This window comes from Cydia pomonella, chromosome 4 (assembly GCF_033807575.1).
Source record: "Cydia pomonella isolate Wapato2018A chromosome 4, ilCydPomo1, whole genome shotgun sequence".
In the NCBI taxonomy this organism is placed as follows: Eukaryota; Metazoa; Arthropoda; class Insecta; order Lepidoptera; family Tortricidae; genus Cydia; species Cydia pomonella.
The window spans coordinates 15727630-15741017 of record NC_084706.1 but is presented as its reverse complement, the minus strand read 5'-3'; the positions used below and the strand labels follow the sequence as shown (position 1 = coordinate 15741017).

The 13388-nt window shown below is 42.3% G+C and overlaps 1 protein-coding gene across 1 annotated transcript; it reads left to right on the top strand.

Moving 5' to 3' along the window:
- Positions 1–172: 172 nt before the first annotated feature.
- Positions 173–13367, top strand: LOC133517169 (uncharacterized). The gene is made up of 7 exons (XM_061850355.1): positions 173–294; positions 388–582; positions 1360–1536; positions 2729–2821; positions 11827–11955; positions 12389–12544; positions 13135–13367. Exons 1-6 carry the CDS (start codon positions 247–249, stop codon positions 12539–12541), a joined length of 795 nt encoding a protein of 264 aa, XP_061706339.1. The 5' UTR covers positions 173–246; the 3' UTR covers positions 12542–12544; positions 13135–13367.
- Positions 13368–13388: the final 21 nt, after the last annotated feature.

Sequence of the window (13388 nt, the reverse complement as noted above, 5' to 3'; positions counted from 1 at the left end):
GTCATTCCATTGATTGTGATAATAAGCTAAGGTAAAGATTGTAAGCAATCCTCTTTAGAAAAATATTGTTCCTATTCTAAGATCTTACCAAATAGGGAACCTTTTTGTGATCGTACAATCAATGACTAGGTACATAAAAAAAAGTTGCGTCAAAGTTGGTTTAAATGTCGATTTGAAAATTAACAAAGTGACAAAACGTAATTTACAAAGCTCTTCAGTTAATGCTTCCTTAAATTATTTATCAATATGAGAAACAGTGGTATAATTTTATTCATGTGTGCAGGTCTGCTACTGGTATGTAAGTAGAATTTACCTGTTTGCAATAGGTTCTATAGTTTTTGTGTTAAGTAGTCAAACATATTATATAATGGAAATAATGCGTTTTAGAGCGGCGGAGCGATCCTGGGCGGCTCGACGGCGTGGAGCCTGCTGCGCATGTCGTACTACTTCTGGACCTCGGACCTGGCCGTGGAGCTGGCGTCGACCGTAGCGTTCGTGGCGGGCGCACTGCTGTGCCTGCCGGTGTGCTGGCTGGCGACGCTAGTGCCTTACCATCCGCGGTCGCAACCGCTATTCGCTACGGTACATTTTGTTGACTACTTGATGATATATGTTACAGTATGGGGTTCTTCATAAAAGGCGTCCATAGGCTACGGTGACTGCTTGCCATTAGGCGGGTTGTATGCTTGTTTTCCACCGACGTGGTATAAAAAAATACTCTTGTGCACAACATGCTAAGCGGGTCAAATTTTAAAAAGATCTTAATTATTTTTATAGCGATCCATCCATCTGTCAGTGTCACCGTTACAGCGTGCGCTAATATTGTATTCGTTCCGTGCATTACTGTGGCGCCGCACTAGTAGTTGTGGGACATATTGCGTATGTGACAGTTGGCAGCCGTCGAATAGTATAAAGATGTTTTCCCAGTTTCCCACAAAATTTCATATTTTCACCACGTCGTTCGTTGACGTCGATTGTATTTCCCCCACGATCTACTTCCCAAATAGCCAAAAGGAAGTCTCATAGTTCCTTTAAAAAACCGGACAAGTGCGAATCGGACTCGCCCACCGAGGGTTCCGTACTTTTTAGTATTTGTTGTTATAGCGGCAACAGAAATACATCATCTGTGAAAATTTCAACTGTCTAGCTATCACGGTTCATGAGATACAGCCTGGTGACAGACGGACGGACGGACGGACAGCGGAGTCTTAGTAATAGGGTCCCGTTTTACCCTTTGGGCCCGGAACCCTAAAAACACCATAACGAGAACCTGGTGAAAAAGAAATACATCCCTTAACTAACATACTTAACCTAGTGTTAATTATACTATAGAAATTATATGAGAAACTATGTGTATAGCTGCTGTGTGTGGCAATGACGGCGATGCTGTTGCTGACGGTGGGACAGTGCTCGCTAGGCGGGCTGGCGCGCGCGCTGCGTGAGCCCGCCGCGCTCAACGCCAGCATGCACCGCGCCATGAGCCTCCAGGCCGTCGACCCCGCTATGCGGACCTCCTTCGCCGCGATGCAGCTGGAGGTACACAGGCATTAACGCCTCGCTCGATACTGACTCCGACTCTAACTATGGCAGTAGGCATCAGCATCAGCGTGCGTTTGCTTTGGCTGAATTCAATTTTAAATTCAATTCTCACATCTTCATTTTTAGAGCTATCAACGACCATCGGTTATCTGATGTAACGGCTTCAACTCTTCATATTAATTTATTTAAAATTGATCCTAGATTCGTTACAGGCACAGTATTATTATTTATTTAAATACTTACACTTCATAATAAACATAGATTTTGTCCTTTGATAAAGTTTCCACAACAAAGCACAATCATGCTTATTAGGTATCATATTTAAGAGTCCCCGTCAAGCTCGGCCGAGTCGGCCGAATTACACCTTCCCATATAAACGGAGTTTCGTTCTCATTTTAAAACTACGAACAAACATTATCTAACATGAGATATATCTAGTCCTGTAATTAGTTTATATAGCTCTAGTATATATTACAAACGAAATAGAGCAAAAACAAGCTTTGTATGAAAAACTTAAATTCGTTGTATTTTTAAAACTATGGTATCTGAAGCTACATAAACTAATTACAAAACTAGCCAATCTTATTGTAAGTACAAAGTTTCAAAGCAATTTAGCTAGCAATTTTAAAAGAGAGCGTAACTATACGTTTGTATGGAGAACCGAGCTTGCTGGAGACCCTTAAGATGCTATTACTGCTCCCACGTACCCTGTTTAAAAGCGAGGCCGTTTTCTTGCGCCAGATAGCGTCAAAGCTATCTGTCCACGTCTCAGAAAACGTAGTCGACGCGCTGCAGTATCATGGAAGCCGTAGTAGCACCCTAAATGCGTTGTTATAGTGTATACGCAGAGCTGAGCGTTGTAATCCCGCTGCGTGTAATTGACCCTCAGACTTGACGAGTACAGGGGCCCATTTCTCGAACGGTATTAGACTAATATTATTAGTCCACTAACTGTCGAATCCTATGGGTTTCAATAATAATATTAGCCTAATATGGTTCGAGAAATGGGCCCCAGTACTATACATTATATTAGGTACAAAATTCCATGTTCGAAACTAATCCGTTAGAGAGGCGGTCTTTACATTGGATGCTGATCCGCACGCCGCTGCGGTGTGCCGGACGTTCGGAGTCCGGAGCGGCGTGGAGATCTGCATCAGTGTAATAAGTCGTCTTATGTGGTTTGCTTCAGCTGCGATGCTGCGGAGTGCAGGACCACTCCGACTGGTACAAGCACCGCCGTGCTCTGCCGCCGTCCTGCTGCGGACGCATAAGCAATTTTAAGGTAATTTTATGCGGCTGAAATCTCCATTTAAGAATTGTTGAAAGGTCTATCCCGATCCGTAAAACGGTGAGCGTTGGGATGGCGGGTGGACCTCAGATAATCTCAACAAAATAATTCTTCTACTTCCTCGCGTTGTCCCGGCATTTTGCCACGGCTCATGGGAGCCTGGGGTCCGTTTGACAACTAATCCCAAGATTTGGCGTAGGCACTAGATTTTACGAAAGCGACTGCCATCTGACCTTCCAACCCAGAGGGTAAGCTAGGCCTTGTTTGGATTAGTCCGGTTTCCTCACGATGTTTTCCTTCACCGAAAAGCGACTGGTAAATATCAAATGATATTTCGTACATAAGTTCCGAAAAACTCATTGGTACGAGCCGGGGATTGAACCCGCGACCTCCGGATTTCAAGTCGCACGCTCTTACCGCTAGGGCACCAGCGCTTCAACAAAATCTCAACAAAATAATTATATACATATTGTACCTTCTGTGTATCGTTAATAGAAACCAGTGCACCTCTCCCTAAAACTAGTTTTTAATAAAAAAGGTCCACTCGCCATTCTGACATCAGGATGGTGGGTGAACCTATGAAATCTTGCATTATACCGCACTACAAGTATGCAGCTATAGTGTACCTTCATTGTACCACTGCCTGTAAACTTTTAATAGAAATCAAAATCACTATCACACCAAAGAAGCGCTGGTAGCCTAGCGGTAAGAGCGGGTGACTTTCAATCCGGAGGTCGCGGGTTTAATCAAACCCCGGTTCGTAACAATGAGTTTTTCGGAACGGTACGAAATATCATTTGATATTTACCTGTCGCTTTTCGGTGAAAGAAAACTTCGTAAGGAAACCGGACTAATCCCAATAAAGCCTAGTTTACCCTCTGGGTTGGAAGTGATATGTATGTATAGGGCGATATAAAGAAACACGATGTGACTTCATTGGCGGTTTATTCTCAACTAAAAACATGGTTCAGCGCGAGCGGCATACCCACATAACTATATCTATACCTAACTTACTAGTTATATCTACCTACATGTAGTATTGTGATATACTACACTACTTCCCCCCTTACCGATAGGTTCTGTCTTGTACGTACTTACTTGATTGTATTGTACATAGGCACATGCAGATGCTTAAGTATATGTGTAACTAGGTCAGGCGAGTAACAGCTGTTTGCTGGATGACACATGGCGGACACTATAAGTAAGAAGGGATGTGGCGTTTACATAATTGCTTAGGCGATAATTCTTATTGACTAAAGTTATAACAAATAATAATAGTTTTACAGTTAAACCCTAAAAATGCAAGAAATGACTGAAGTGAGGGCTAATACTGTACCTATTTACTCTCCCCGTAATCCAAGTAGGTACTTACTTACAATAAAGGAAAAAAAAAATGATGGTGACTTAAAACTAGCGCCAATTATTAACAATGGAAAGGTATGATAGTTTAACCTCGTTACTGTTATGCATATGCATGTAGTACGAATAACCTCAATAAAATGTAAGTATCTTCCAAATGGAAAAGATTAGCGATTGTTTCAATTTAGATGATGCGAGTTGTAAAACACAACTTAATATAACCCAACGTAAATTGTAATTGTCTTGTAATTATGGTGACCCTTAGGAGGCTATTTTGATGACATGGTATGTCATATAGGTTTAATTTTTTTTTTGTTAATAATATATATAATTATAACTGTGTTTGACAATAAGGAAAATAGTACATTACGATACAAGTGCGAAAAATAGAAAACCCGAAACGAGTGGCGATAAATTAAAACACGACCGAAGGGAGTGTTTTAAATCGACACGAGTTGCGAATTACCTACTCGCACATGTATCGTACATCGTTTTACAGTACATATGGCCCTTTAAATGTTCGACACAATAACGTAATATGCTACTTCTCGCACTAGTGCTATAAAGTAGCCCCATATGTACTGTAAAATATATATTATTCTCATGTTTACGGATACGCTTCTTCAAAACCGTAACGCATAACAGGCATGCGAGCGCGCACCGGTCTGGGGCTGGCGGCGGGTGGCGCTGGTGCATCCCTCGGGATCCTACAACCTGCCGCCGCCAGGGGAGCTACGTTAACGCCCGATGTCACGCCATTGTAACGTGCCTCGCGCTCGTCCGTCGGCGCCGTCCCGTAATCGTGGCGCGCGCGTAATTGATTTGTGTGCCGAGATATTATGCCTTCCTCTGTCTGAACTTTATAGTTATTGTTGCCTAATACCTGCTTAATCGTAGCCTCAATCCACTTATGACCCTTACGGAAGTCTCTGGCCCACACTAAATCCCCGACTTCGAATGACCTACTGTTCTGGGGTCCACGAGCTATTTTTGTTTGCTTATTTTTTTCTACAGTGTCAAACAGACCGGTTTTGAGTAGGTCAAGTCTTGTTTTTAATTGACGCCCTAGCAACAATGCAGCTGGTGACTCATCCGTAGTGCAGTGTTTAGTGTTTCTATAATCTAACAAAAAGCGCTGTAAAAATTGGTTAGGGTTAGTGTTTTCTTTCGTTGCCTTCTTTAAACATTTTTTTATTGTGCGCACAGCTATCTCCGCTTCCCCATTCGACGCAGGTTGGTAAGGAGCTGACGTGATGTGTGTGACCCCATTTTTCATTAAGAAACTTGCGAATTGTTCACTACTAAATGGGGGTCCATTATCTGAGATTAATTTGGATGGAATCCCAAATCTAGCGAATAACTCCCTTAACTTATCTGTAGTAGCTTCGGCCGTTGTAGTAGTCATTGGAAACACTTCTATCCATTTTGAATAACTATCTACGACTATAAGGTATGATTTCGCATTATATGACAAAAAATCTATGTGTATTCTATCGAATGCCTTTTTTGACGTGGTCCAAGGCACTATGGCGACTCGCGGGGGTGCATCCGCTGTCTCTGCACAAACCCGACATGAGTTGCACTGCTGCTCGATGTCCAGATCTATCCTAGGCCACCAGACATAGCTCCGCGCGATACTCTTACACTTGACAATGCCCAGGTGTCCACCGTGCACCTCAGCCAGCACTGCCGCCTGCAGCGCCGCCGGCACCACGACACGAGAACCCCATATGAGACACCCACCTTCTACATTGAGCTCATCTCGTCTTCTATAATAAGGGAGCAGATCTGCTGCCACTCCTGTCTTCGGCCAACCTGATTTGACATATTGTGACACTAGATTAAGTGTTTTATCAACGGCAGTTTCCCTCTTGACATCGAGCGCACGAATTGGAAAATTATTTTCTATAAACTGTACAAAGCTGCAATCGTCACTGGCATCGCTCTGGTCTACTATGGGTAATGGTAAGCGAGACAGTCCATCTGCTATGTTGTCTGCTGATTTTACGTACTCAATGTCATACTGGTAGCCCGACAACAATAGCGCCCACCTAATGAGCCGCCCAGCAGCAGTGGCTGGAATGTCTGCTTTAGACCCAAAAATGCTTACCAGCGGACGATGATCTGTACGCAGGGTGAACTGCCGACCATACAAGTACGTATGAAATTTTTTTATGCCAAAGACGATACTAAGTGCTTCGCGGTGAATCTGACTATAATTACGCTCGGCCGCATTAAGCGCGCGCGATGCATATGCGATGGGCCGTTCACCCTCCGCCGTTCGGTGCAGTATGACGGCACCTACCCCCGTCTGGCTCCCGTCACAACATAGAATCAGTGGCAGGCTTTCACTATAATGAGTTAAAACTGGACTATTCGTTAATGCGACTTTGATTTTGTTGAAGGCTTCTTTTTCCGGTTGGCCCCACTCCCACGTCTGTCCCTTCTTTAACAATCGGTATAGCGGCGTCAAGATATCTGTGAATCCTTTAATGAATTTCGAATAAAAATTAACCATGCCCAAAAAGGATTTTAGTGTAGACGTGTTTTCGGGTGCCGGAGCCTCCAATATAGGCTTAATTTTGTCATTGTCCATTCTTACCCCGTTTTCAGAAATAATGAAGCCCAAATACTTAACTTCTTTTGCGAAAAAAGTACATTTCTCTTTGCGCAAAGTCAACCCCGCAGCTTCAAAGCGGTTTAGGACACTTTTTAAGTTTTTAATGTGGTCGGCTTCACTATTACCGGTAATCAAAACGTCATCCTGATAAACTGTCACATTGGGGATTCCGGCCACTACCTGTTCTATGACGCGCTGAAATATTGACGCTGCTGACGCTACCCCATATACTAATCTGTTATACATGTATAGACCGCGATGTGTGTTTACTACTGTGTACTTTTTCGATTCCTCGCTGAGTTCAACTTGCATATATGCTTCCTTCAAATCCAATTTGGAAAATAGTTTTCCCCCATTAAGATTATTAAATAACTGTTCGGCACGCGGAAGTGGATATCTGTCTACTTCTAATACCGGATTGAGGGTGGACTTATAATCCCCGCAAATTCTAAGGCTACCATTGTTTTTGACCACGACAACCAAGCATGAAGCCCAGTCAGAGGAAGAGATCGGCGTAATTATACCTGCGCGCTCCATGCGCTCGAGTTCGGCGTCGACTGGCGCGCGCAACGCAAGCGGAAGCGGGCGCGCGCGCCGGAACACGGGCTGCGCGTCCGGCCGCACGCGCAGCGTCGCGCGCGCGCTCACATGCCTTCCAAGGGACTCGCTAAACACGCCGGAATGTTCACGCATCAACGCTGACGTATCTAACACTTCAATGCACTTGTTATTACTTTTGTCGATTTTTAACACTGAGTCTGTGACGATGATGCTCATACCTAATGGTTTTATCCACTCCCTACCTAATAATGGTACACCGCCGTTCACGATGATATGTAGGTCCAATTCTTGTCTAATGTTTAAGTACGCCACACTTACACGTATGAATCCGAGAGACTGGATTGGTACACGATTGTATCCACGTAACTTCGAATCGTCTTTATGCAATGTGTGGTGTCCGAACAACTTTTTGTACATATTTTCGTTAATACAAGCAACTGGTGAACCGGTGTCAACATGCATCTGCAGCTTCTTCCCGTCGACGATGACCTCGGCAATTACCGGCTCCCGTCCCGTCAGTTCTACGTGGTATAGGCCCTCAAAATCACCAGTCTGGCCTGGCTCCCAGTCTTCATCCGGGTTGCTATTTGAGCCGTTATCTTGCCCCCAATTATTTTCCATGTTGATATTCGTAGTATAATTCATGTCACGAATGTTGGGACACACTCTTTTTAAATGGCCTTTTTTTAAACATATTTTACAAACGTATTCCTTGAACTTGCATCTGGTTTGGTCGTGACCTTGTTCGCCACAGCAGATACACTGTTGCCGAGGGCCCCACGAGCTCCGGGTCGGCCGCGCCGCGGTGCCCGCGCCGCGCCCCCGGCCAGCCGTGGCGGCCGCCGCGCCGCCCCGCCGAGCGAAGCGCGCGCCGCTGGTGCCGCGCCCCTGTCCCGGTGCCGGCGCCGTGTATACCGCATGAAGATCGTCTTCTTTGGAGCTAGACGGTTTTTTGTCTACAACAGTTGCGGCGTTTTTGGCAGCGGACTCCAACGATACCGCCATTTTATAGGCCCTTTTGAAATCTAAATGATTTTCTTCGCAAAACAAGCGTTGACGGGTTGTTTCGTCTTTAAGGCCACATATAAATTGGTCCCTCAGGTTGTCATCTAACGTAGTTTTGAAGTCGCACGTTGTAGCGAGGCGCTTCAACGAGGCGGCAAACTGGGCGACCGATTCACCTTCGGTTTGCTTTGTTAAACGAAACTTGTACCGTTCGGCGAGATAAGATGGCTTCGGTTGAATGTGCGACGCGACTAACTCGATCAAATCGTCGTATTTAAGGTCCTTTGGTTTCTTTGGACTGCAAAGGTCTACCATTAACTCGTATGTGGCAGTACCCACACATGCTATCAGTATAGGAACCTTCTTCGCGTCATCTACATCATTGGCTAAAAAGTATTGTTCCACGATCTCACAATATGTCGACCACTTCCCGTCATTAATATCAAATGCTTTTAATTTTCCCACAGACATAATCTTTCACTTGCACTGTTCACTACACAAATAACTTGTAGGTTCGCGACTGCGCCAAATGATATGTATGTATAGGGCGATATAAAGAAACACGATGTGACTTCATTGGCGGTTTATTCTCAACTAAAAACATGGTTCAGCGCGAGCGGCATACCCACATAACTATATCTATACCTAACTTACTAGTTATATCTACCTACATGTAGTATTGTGATATACTACAGGAAGGTCAGATGGCAGTCGCTTTCGTAAAAACTAGTGCCTACGCCAATTCTTGGGATTAGTTGCCAAGCGGATCCCAGGCTCCCATGAGCCGTGGCAAAATGCCGGGACAACGCGAGGAAGAAGAAGTATCCCACCAAAAACATTTTCGTGTAAAATGTTTTTGGTGGTGAATAAATAAGGCTCGGATTGTCAAAAAGTTATCAGATCTCATGTGGGATTTCAATTATTTTTGTAAGTTGCTTATCCCCTATCTTAAAGATCCTGAAATATGCATTTTATTATTTATAACATGGAGTTCCTATATAATTTTTCAGACCTCTAGCATCAAAATTTGTGGAAGTCTCATAAAAACTTTAATCCCCTAGTTTAAGGTGTTGGGGGGTAAAAGTTTTTTTTGTGTACTAATACTATTAGCTTACATACCAAATTTCAGCTTTCTAGGACTTCAGTGACATCCCTAAGAGCATGATATTACTGCCGACTGCATTACTTCCGCAAATGTCAAAAATCTGGGCAGCAACATCGATTTGATTTTGCGGCAGTAATGCAGTCGGCAGTATTTGGGCTGCTGCATTACTACTACTGTCGAATGCATTATTACTGCAGGAAATTTCAAAATCGGTTAAAATAGTACGCTAAACATAACATAATAATAGGTGACGGTACTCGCCTCGGACGGGGCCAACCCTAGTGGTAGCTATGTCTATACCACGCCTTTCAAAAGAGTTCTGTCCAATCAGCAACGTTTAGGCACGTTCAGTATACCTAAACAGGGTTTTTTTTTATACAGTGAACATTCTGTATTATAGGTAGTACTATTATTTATTCCAGCGGGCAAGGGCTGCTCTCCCTCCGCGCTTCCGATTTCGCAATTGCTCTCTAGGGGTAGGACAGACAAGACCACGTGGATAGTGGGGTGCTCTGATTCGGTTTTGGGTGACCTTGAGATTTTTGTATGCTTGAGGATGGTGGTGGTTTTATCAATGTACATTAATAATAATGTAAATTGAAGAAGGATCCACGAATTGCTGTTCCTGTCGAGGCATATATATTATGTATAGTGCTTTTCTCCAAACATGCGAGGAAATAAGGTAAAATAATCATCAACCAGCACTCAAACGAACCTTCACATTAAAAACGTCAAAAACAATTTCCCTCTTTAATTATTAAAAAAAAGTTAAAGACACAACTTATTCTGCATTCAGTACCATTCAAATTCGTTCATTCAATATAATTGTGCAATATAAGCACGCACGAGATCCTTAAAAAAATATAAAAGTTATAATATATAGTCGTTGATTTTATTAAGCAGTATTCGCACGATCATACACGACGGTCTTGTAAGAACGAGACATGACACAGCTTGAAATGATGCTGACCGGGTCGTGTAGACGTGGCCTGCGGCTATAATAATTGGCTATTTGGGTTTTTCTTAGTGTCTTCATGTTTTTAAAAAGTAAAAAAACAATACAGTAATAACTTCCCGTCCGAAAACACGACAATGGTTTGATTTTTTTTAATTTGAGTTTGACCATAATGAAGAACTTCCCGTTCTATCTTTGCTACAATAAGGTGAACATTTCCAAGCATATTTAAGAAAAGACACCTTTTTAGGGTTCCGTAGTCAACTAGGAACCCTTATAGTTTCGCCATGTCCGTCTGTCTGTCTGTCTGTCTGTCTGTCCAAGGCTTTGCTCCGTGGTCGTTAGTGCTAGAAAGCTGAAATTTGGCATGGATATATAAATCAATAAAGCCGACAAAGTCGTACAATAAAATCTAAATTTTTTTTAAAGGGGACCTTTAAATTTAAGGGGGGGGAGGGGGGGGGGGGTTACCTACACGTAAAGTGGGGGTGATTTTTTTTTTGCTTTAACCCTACAGTGTGGGGTATCGTTGGAAAGGTCTTTCAAAACTAATAAGGGTCTTCAACAAACATTTTTTGATAAAGTGAATATTCGGAGATAATCGCTCCGAAAAAAAAAAATGTGTCCCCCCCCCCTCTAACTTTTGAACCATAGGTCCAAAAAATATGAAAAAAATCGTGGAAGTAGAGCTTAAGAAAGACATTAAATGAAAACTATAGCGGACATGATCAGTTTAGCTGTTTTTGAGTTATCGCAAAAAGTTTCCCCTTCATAGTAAAAAGACTTAATTAACTACATTATGATTACATTAAAATTAGATATACCAAATTGCCAAAATTACACTAATATTACTATGTACGTACTAGGTTACCTTCGACATAAACTCCTACTTTCTAGTCGATTTCAAAATTCCTAAAGAAGGAGGGTCTCAATTTGGTTGTACGTTTTTTTTTAAACGATTGCTATGTACCTCAGAACTCCGCCATTTCTCAACCTATTTGGAAAAAGATTCTTTTGGTTGATAGTAGGTATATACACTTACTAGGTCGGATTTTTGTCAAAATTTAGTTCTGATGAAAGGATCCATGAGGAATACAGGGAAATCTTCAAATCTTATAGGATCTTACAGGACAGTGATTTTTATATTTTTATCAACAAATCAAGTAATTACATTAAAAAAAGTCATTTAATGAGTAGAACTGGTGATGATTACCAGAACGGATACCTCAACGACACGTAGTTATTCCATGTTTGGTGATATGTCTACTTCTTTAATTGTAATTGTTATGAGATGCACTATGATCGTAAATAATATTAACGGCATTTCAATCTATTTTGTGAAGTCAGTTTTTTCTGTTAAAGATTATTTACATTAAAAACGGTGGTTGGTACAGCGCGAGTCTTCGTGCGAAGCGTCGCAGCTGCCGTCCCCGCAGACGGGCTGCCTCCGGCTCGCGAAGGTAGAGCTGCGCAACTACGCAAGTGCCCTCTCTGCGCTTTCCTCTGCCATCATCATGATTTTGGTAATCAGAACTGAAATACCTATAGCTATATTTCTTAGCTAAATATATGTTGATACCTGGCATGGCTATATGACATCTTACACAGTTTCAAATGGATGTCGCGGGCTTAGATACAAAAAACTTGGTGGTTCCCAGTCCCTTTCATCGCCAAATATATAAAATTATTGTGTCCTGTGCCGCCAGCGTCTCTATGCCTCTAGGCATAGACTATGATTTTTATCATTGGACCCAGGGCTTTGCGTTATGTTTATTAGTACTCGCCCTTTTATAGCAAAATTGTCTTTTGTATTATATGAAACGAAAGACGTAGGTCGATTTTTAGGAATTCGATTCTGACTTAGTGAAAAATAGTGAGTTATTAACATTGACACGTATAGGCCGTCCTTAGATATACATATTTCAATGGTTATTCATGTTTAATGGTGTTGTGTAGGCGGTAACGGTGTTCACGGCGGCGTACACCTTGGCGTCGGGCGTGGTGGAGCGCCAGAAGTCGACGCTGCGGGTAGCGTACCTTACGCCGCCGCCCGCTTTGCTTGCCTGCTACCCGCCCAATCTTCCCCCGCCCGCCCCGACAATGCCCTAACATGTAATGTCACTAACGTATTAGTTTGTAGTTTAGTAAAATTGCATAGTAACATTTTTGAGCCATAATACCTATTGAAGTAAGTACCTAGAGAGCTTAATGTACTAATTGAAAAAGTATTTCTCTAATTAGCTTGCTTTCATCTGTATAATTTGTATCACCACCAATGAACCCAATATTTAAATATAGCTCTAATTTAAGATATACCTTTTTTTTCGAGCAAAATGCACTACAATGAGCATAGCAAATCATTATCAAACCGTATTAGATACTTAAATAAAAAGGTCAGGGAAATAGAGTTAAATACTTGTCAAACGTGAGCACGAACCCCATTCCTGAAAAACCCGAAGAAGGAACCATCAGTGTAAACTTTTTCATACCAAACATATTATTAGAATAGGCTTGTTGCGCGAGGCCCCTGCAAGAGCGAGGCCCTATGTGCTTGCCCCGGTCGCCACCCACAGAAGCCGCTTCTGGTTCGTAGTATATAATATTTTAGATAACTTATTTACCTGACTGTATTTTCTCTTGGATGCATGGTTCCTACGAACAAATTTAACTAAGTATCTCTATTGTTTCTGATTTTCCCTAAGGTACCGCACCGTTTTGTCTGCAGGTCTGCACCATGTTAGTGTGTAGCTGCTCTGTGTATACTCTGTATTTAAGGCTGCGGGGAATTTTATGTACATTTTTGTACTGTAGTTACTATAAAAAAGATAATCGCTTTTATTAACCGTCTATTACAAATGTAATTACCTGTTTAATGTATCAAAATTAAATAAATTTCATCGTTGTTATTTACAATAAATTAAAAGCCTGCAAATAATATTTATTTTATTTGGCGTGG

Bases quoted from the DNA above. Each gene is read 5' to 3' on its own strand.
- LOC133517169 (XM_061850355.1), top strand. From the start codon at position 247: ATGAGAAACAGTGGTATAATTTTATTCATGTGTGCAGGTCTGCTACTG. The intron at 583-1,359 runs GTACATTTTGTT...CTATGTGTATAG, and splicing joins CGCAACCGCTATTCGCTACG to CTGCTGTGTGTGGCAATGAC. The intron at 1,537-2,728 runs GTACACAGGCAT...GGTTTGCTTCAG, and splicing joins TCGCCGCGATGCAGCTGGAG to CTGCGATGCTGCGGAGTGCA.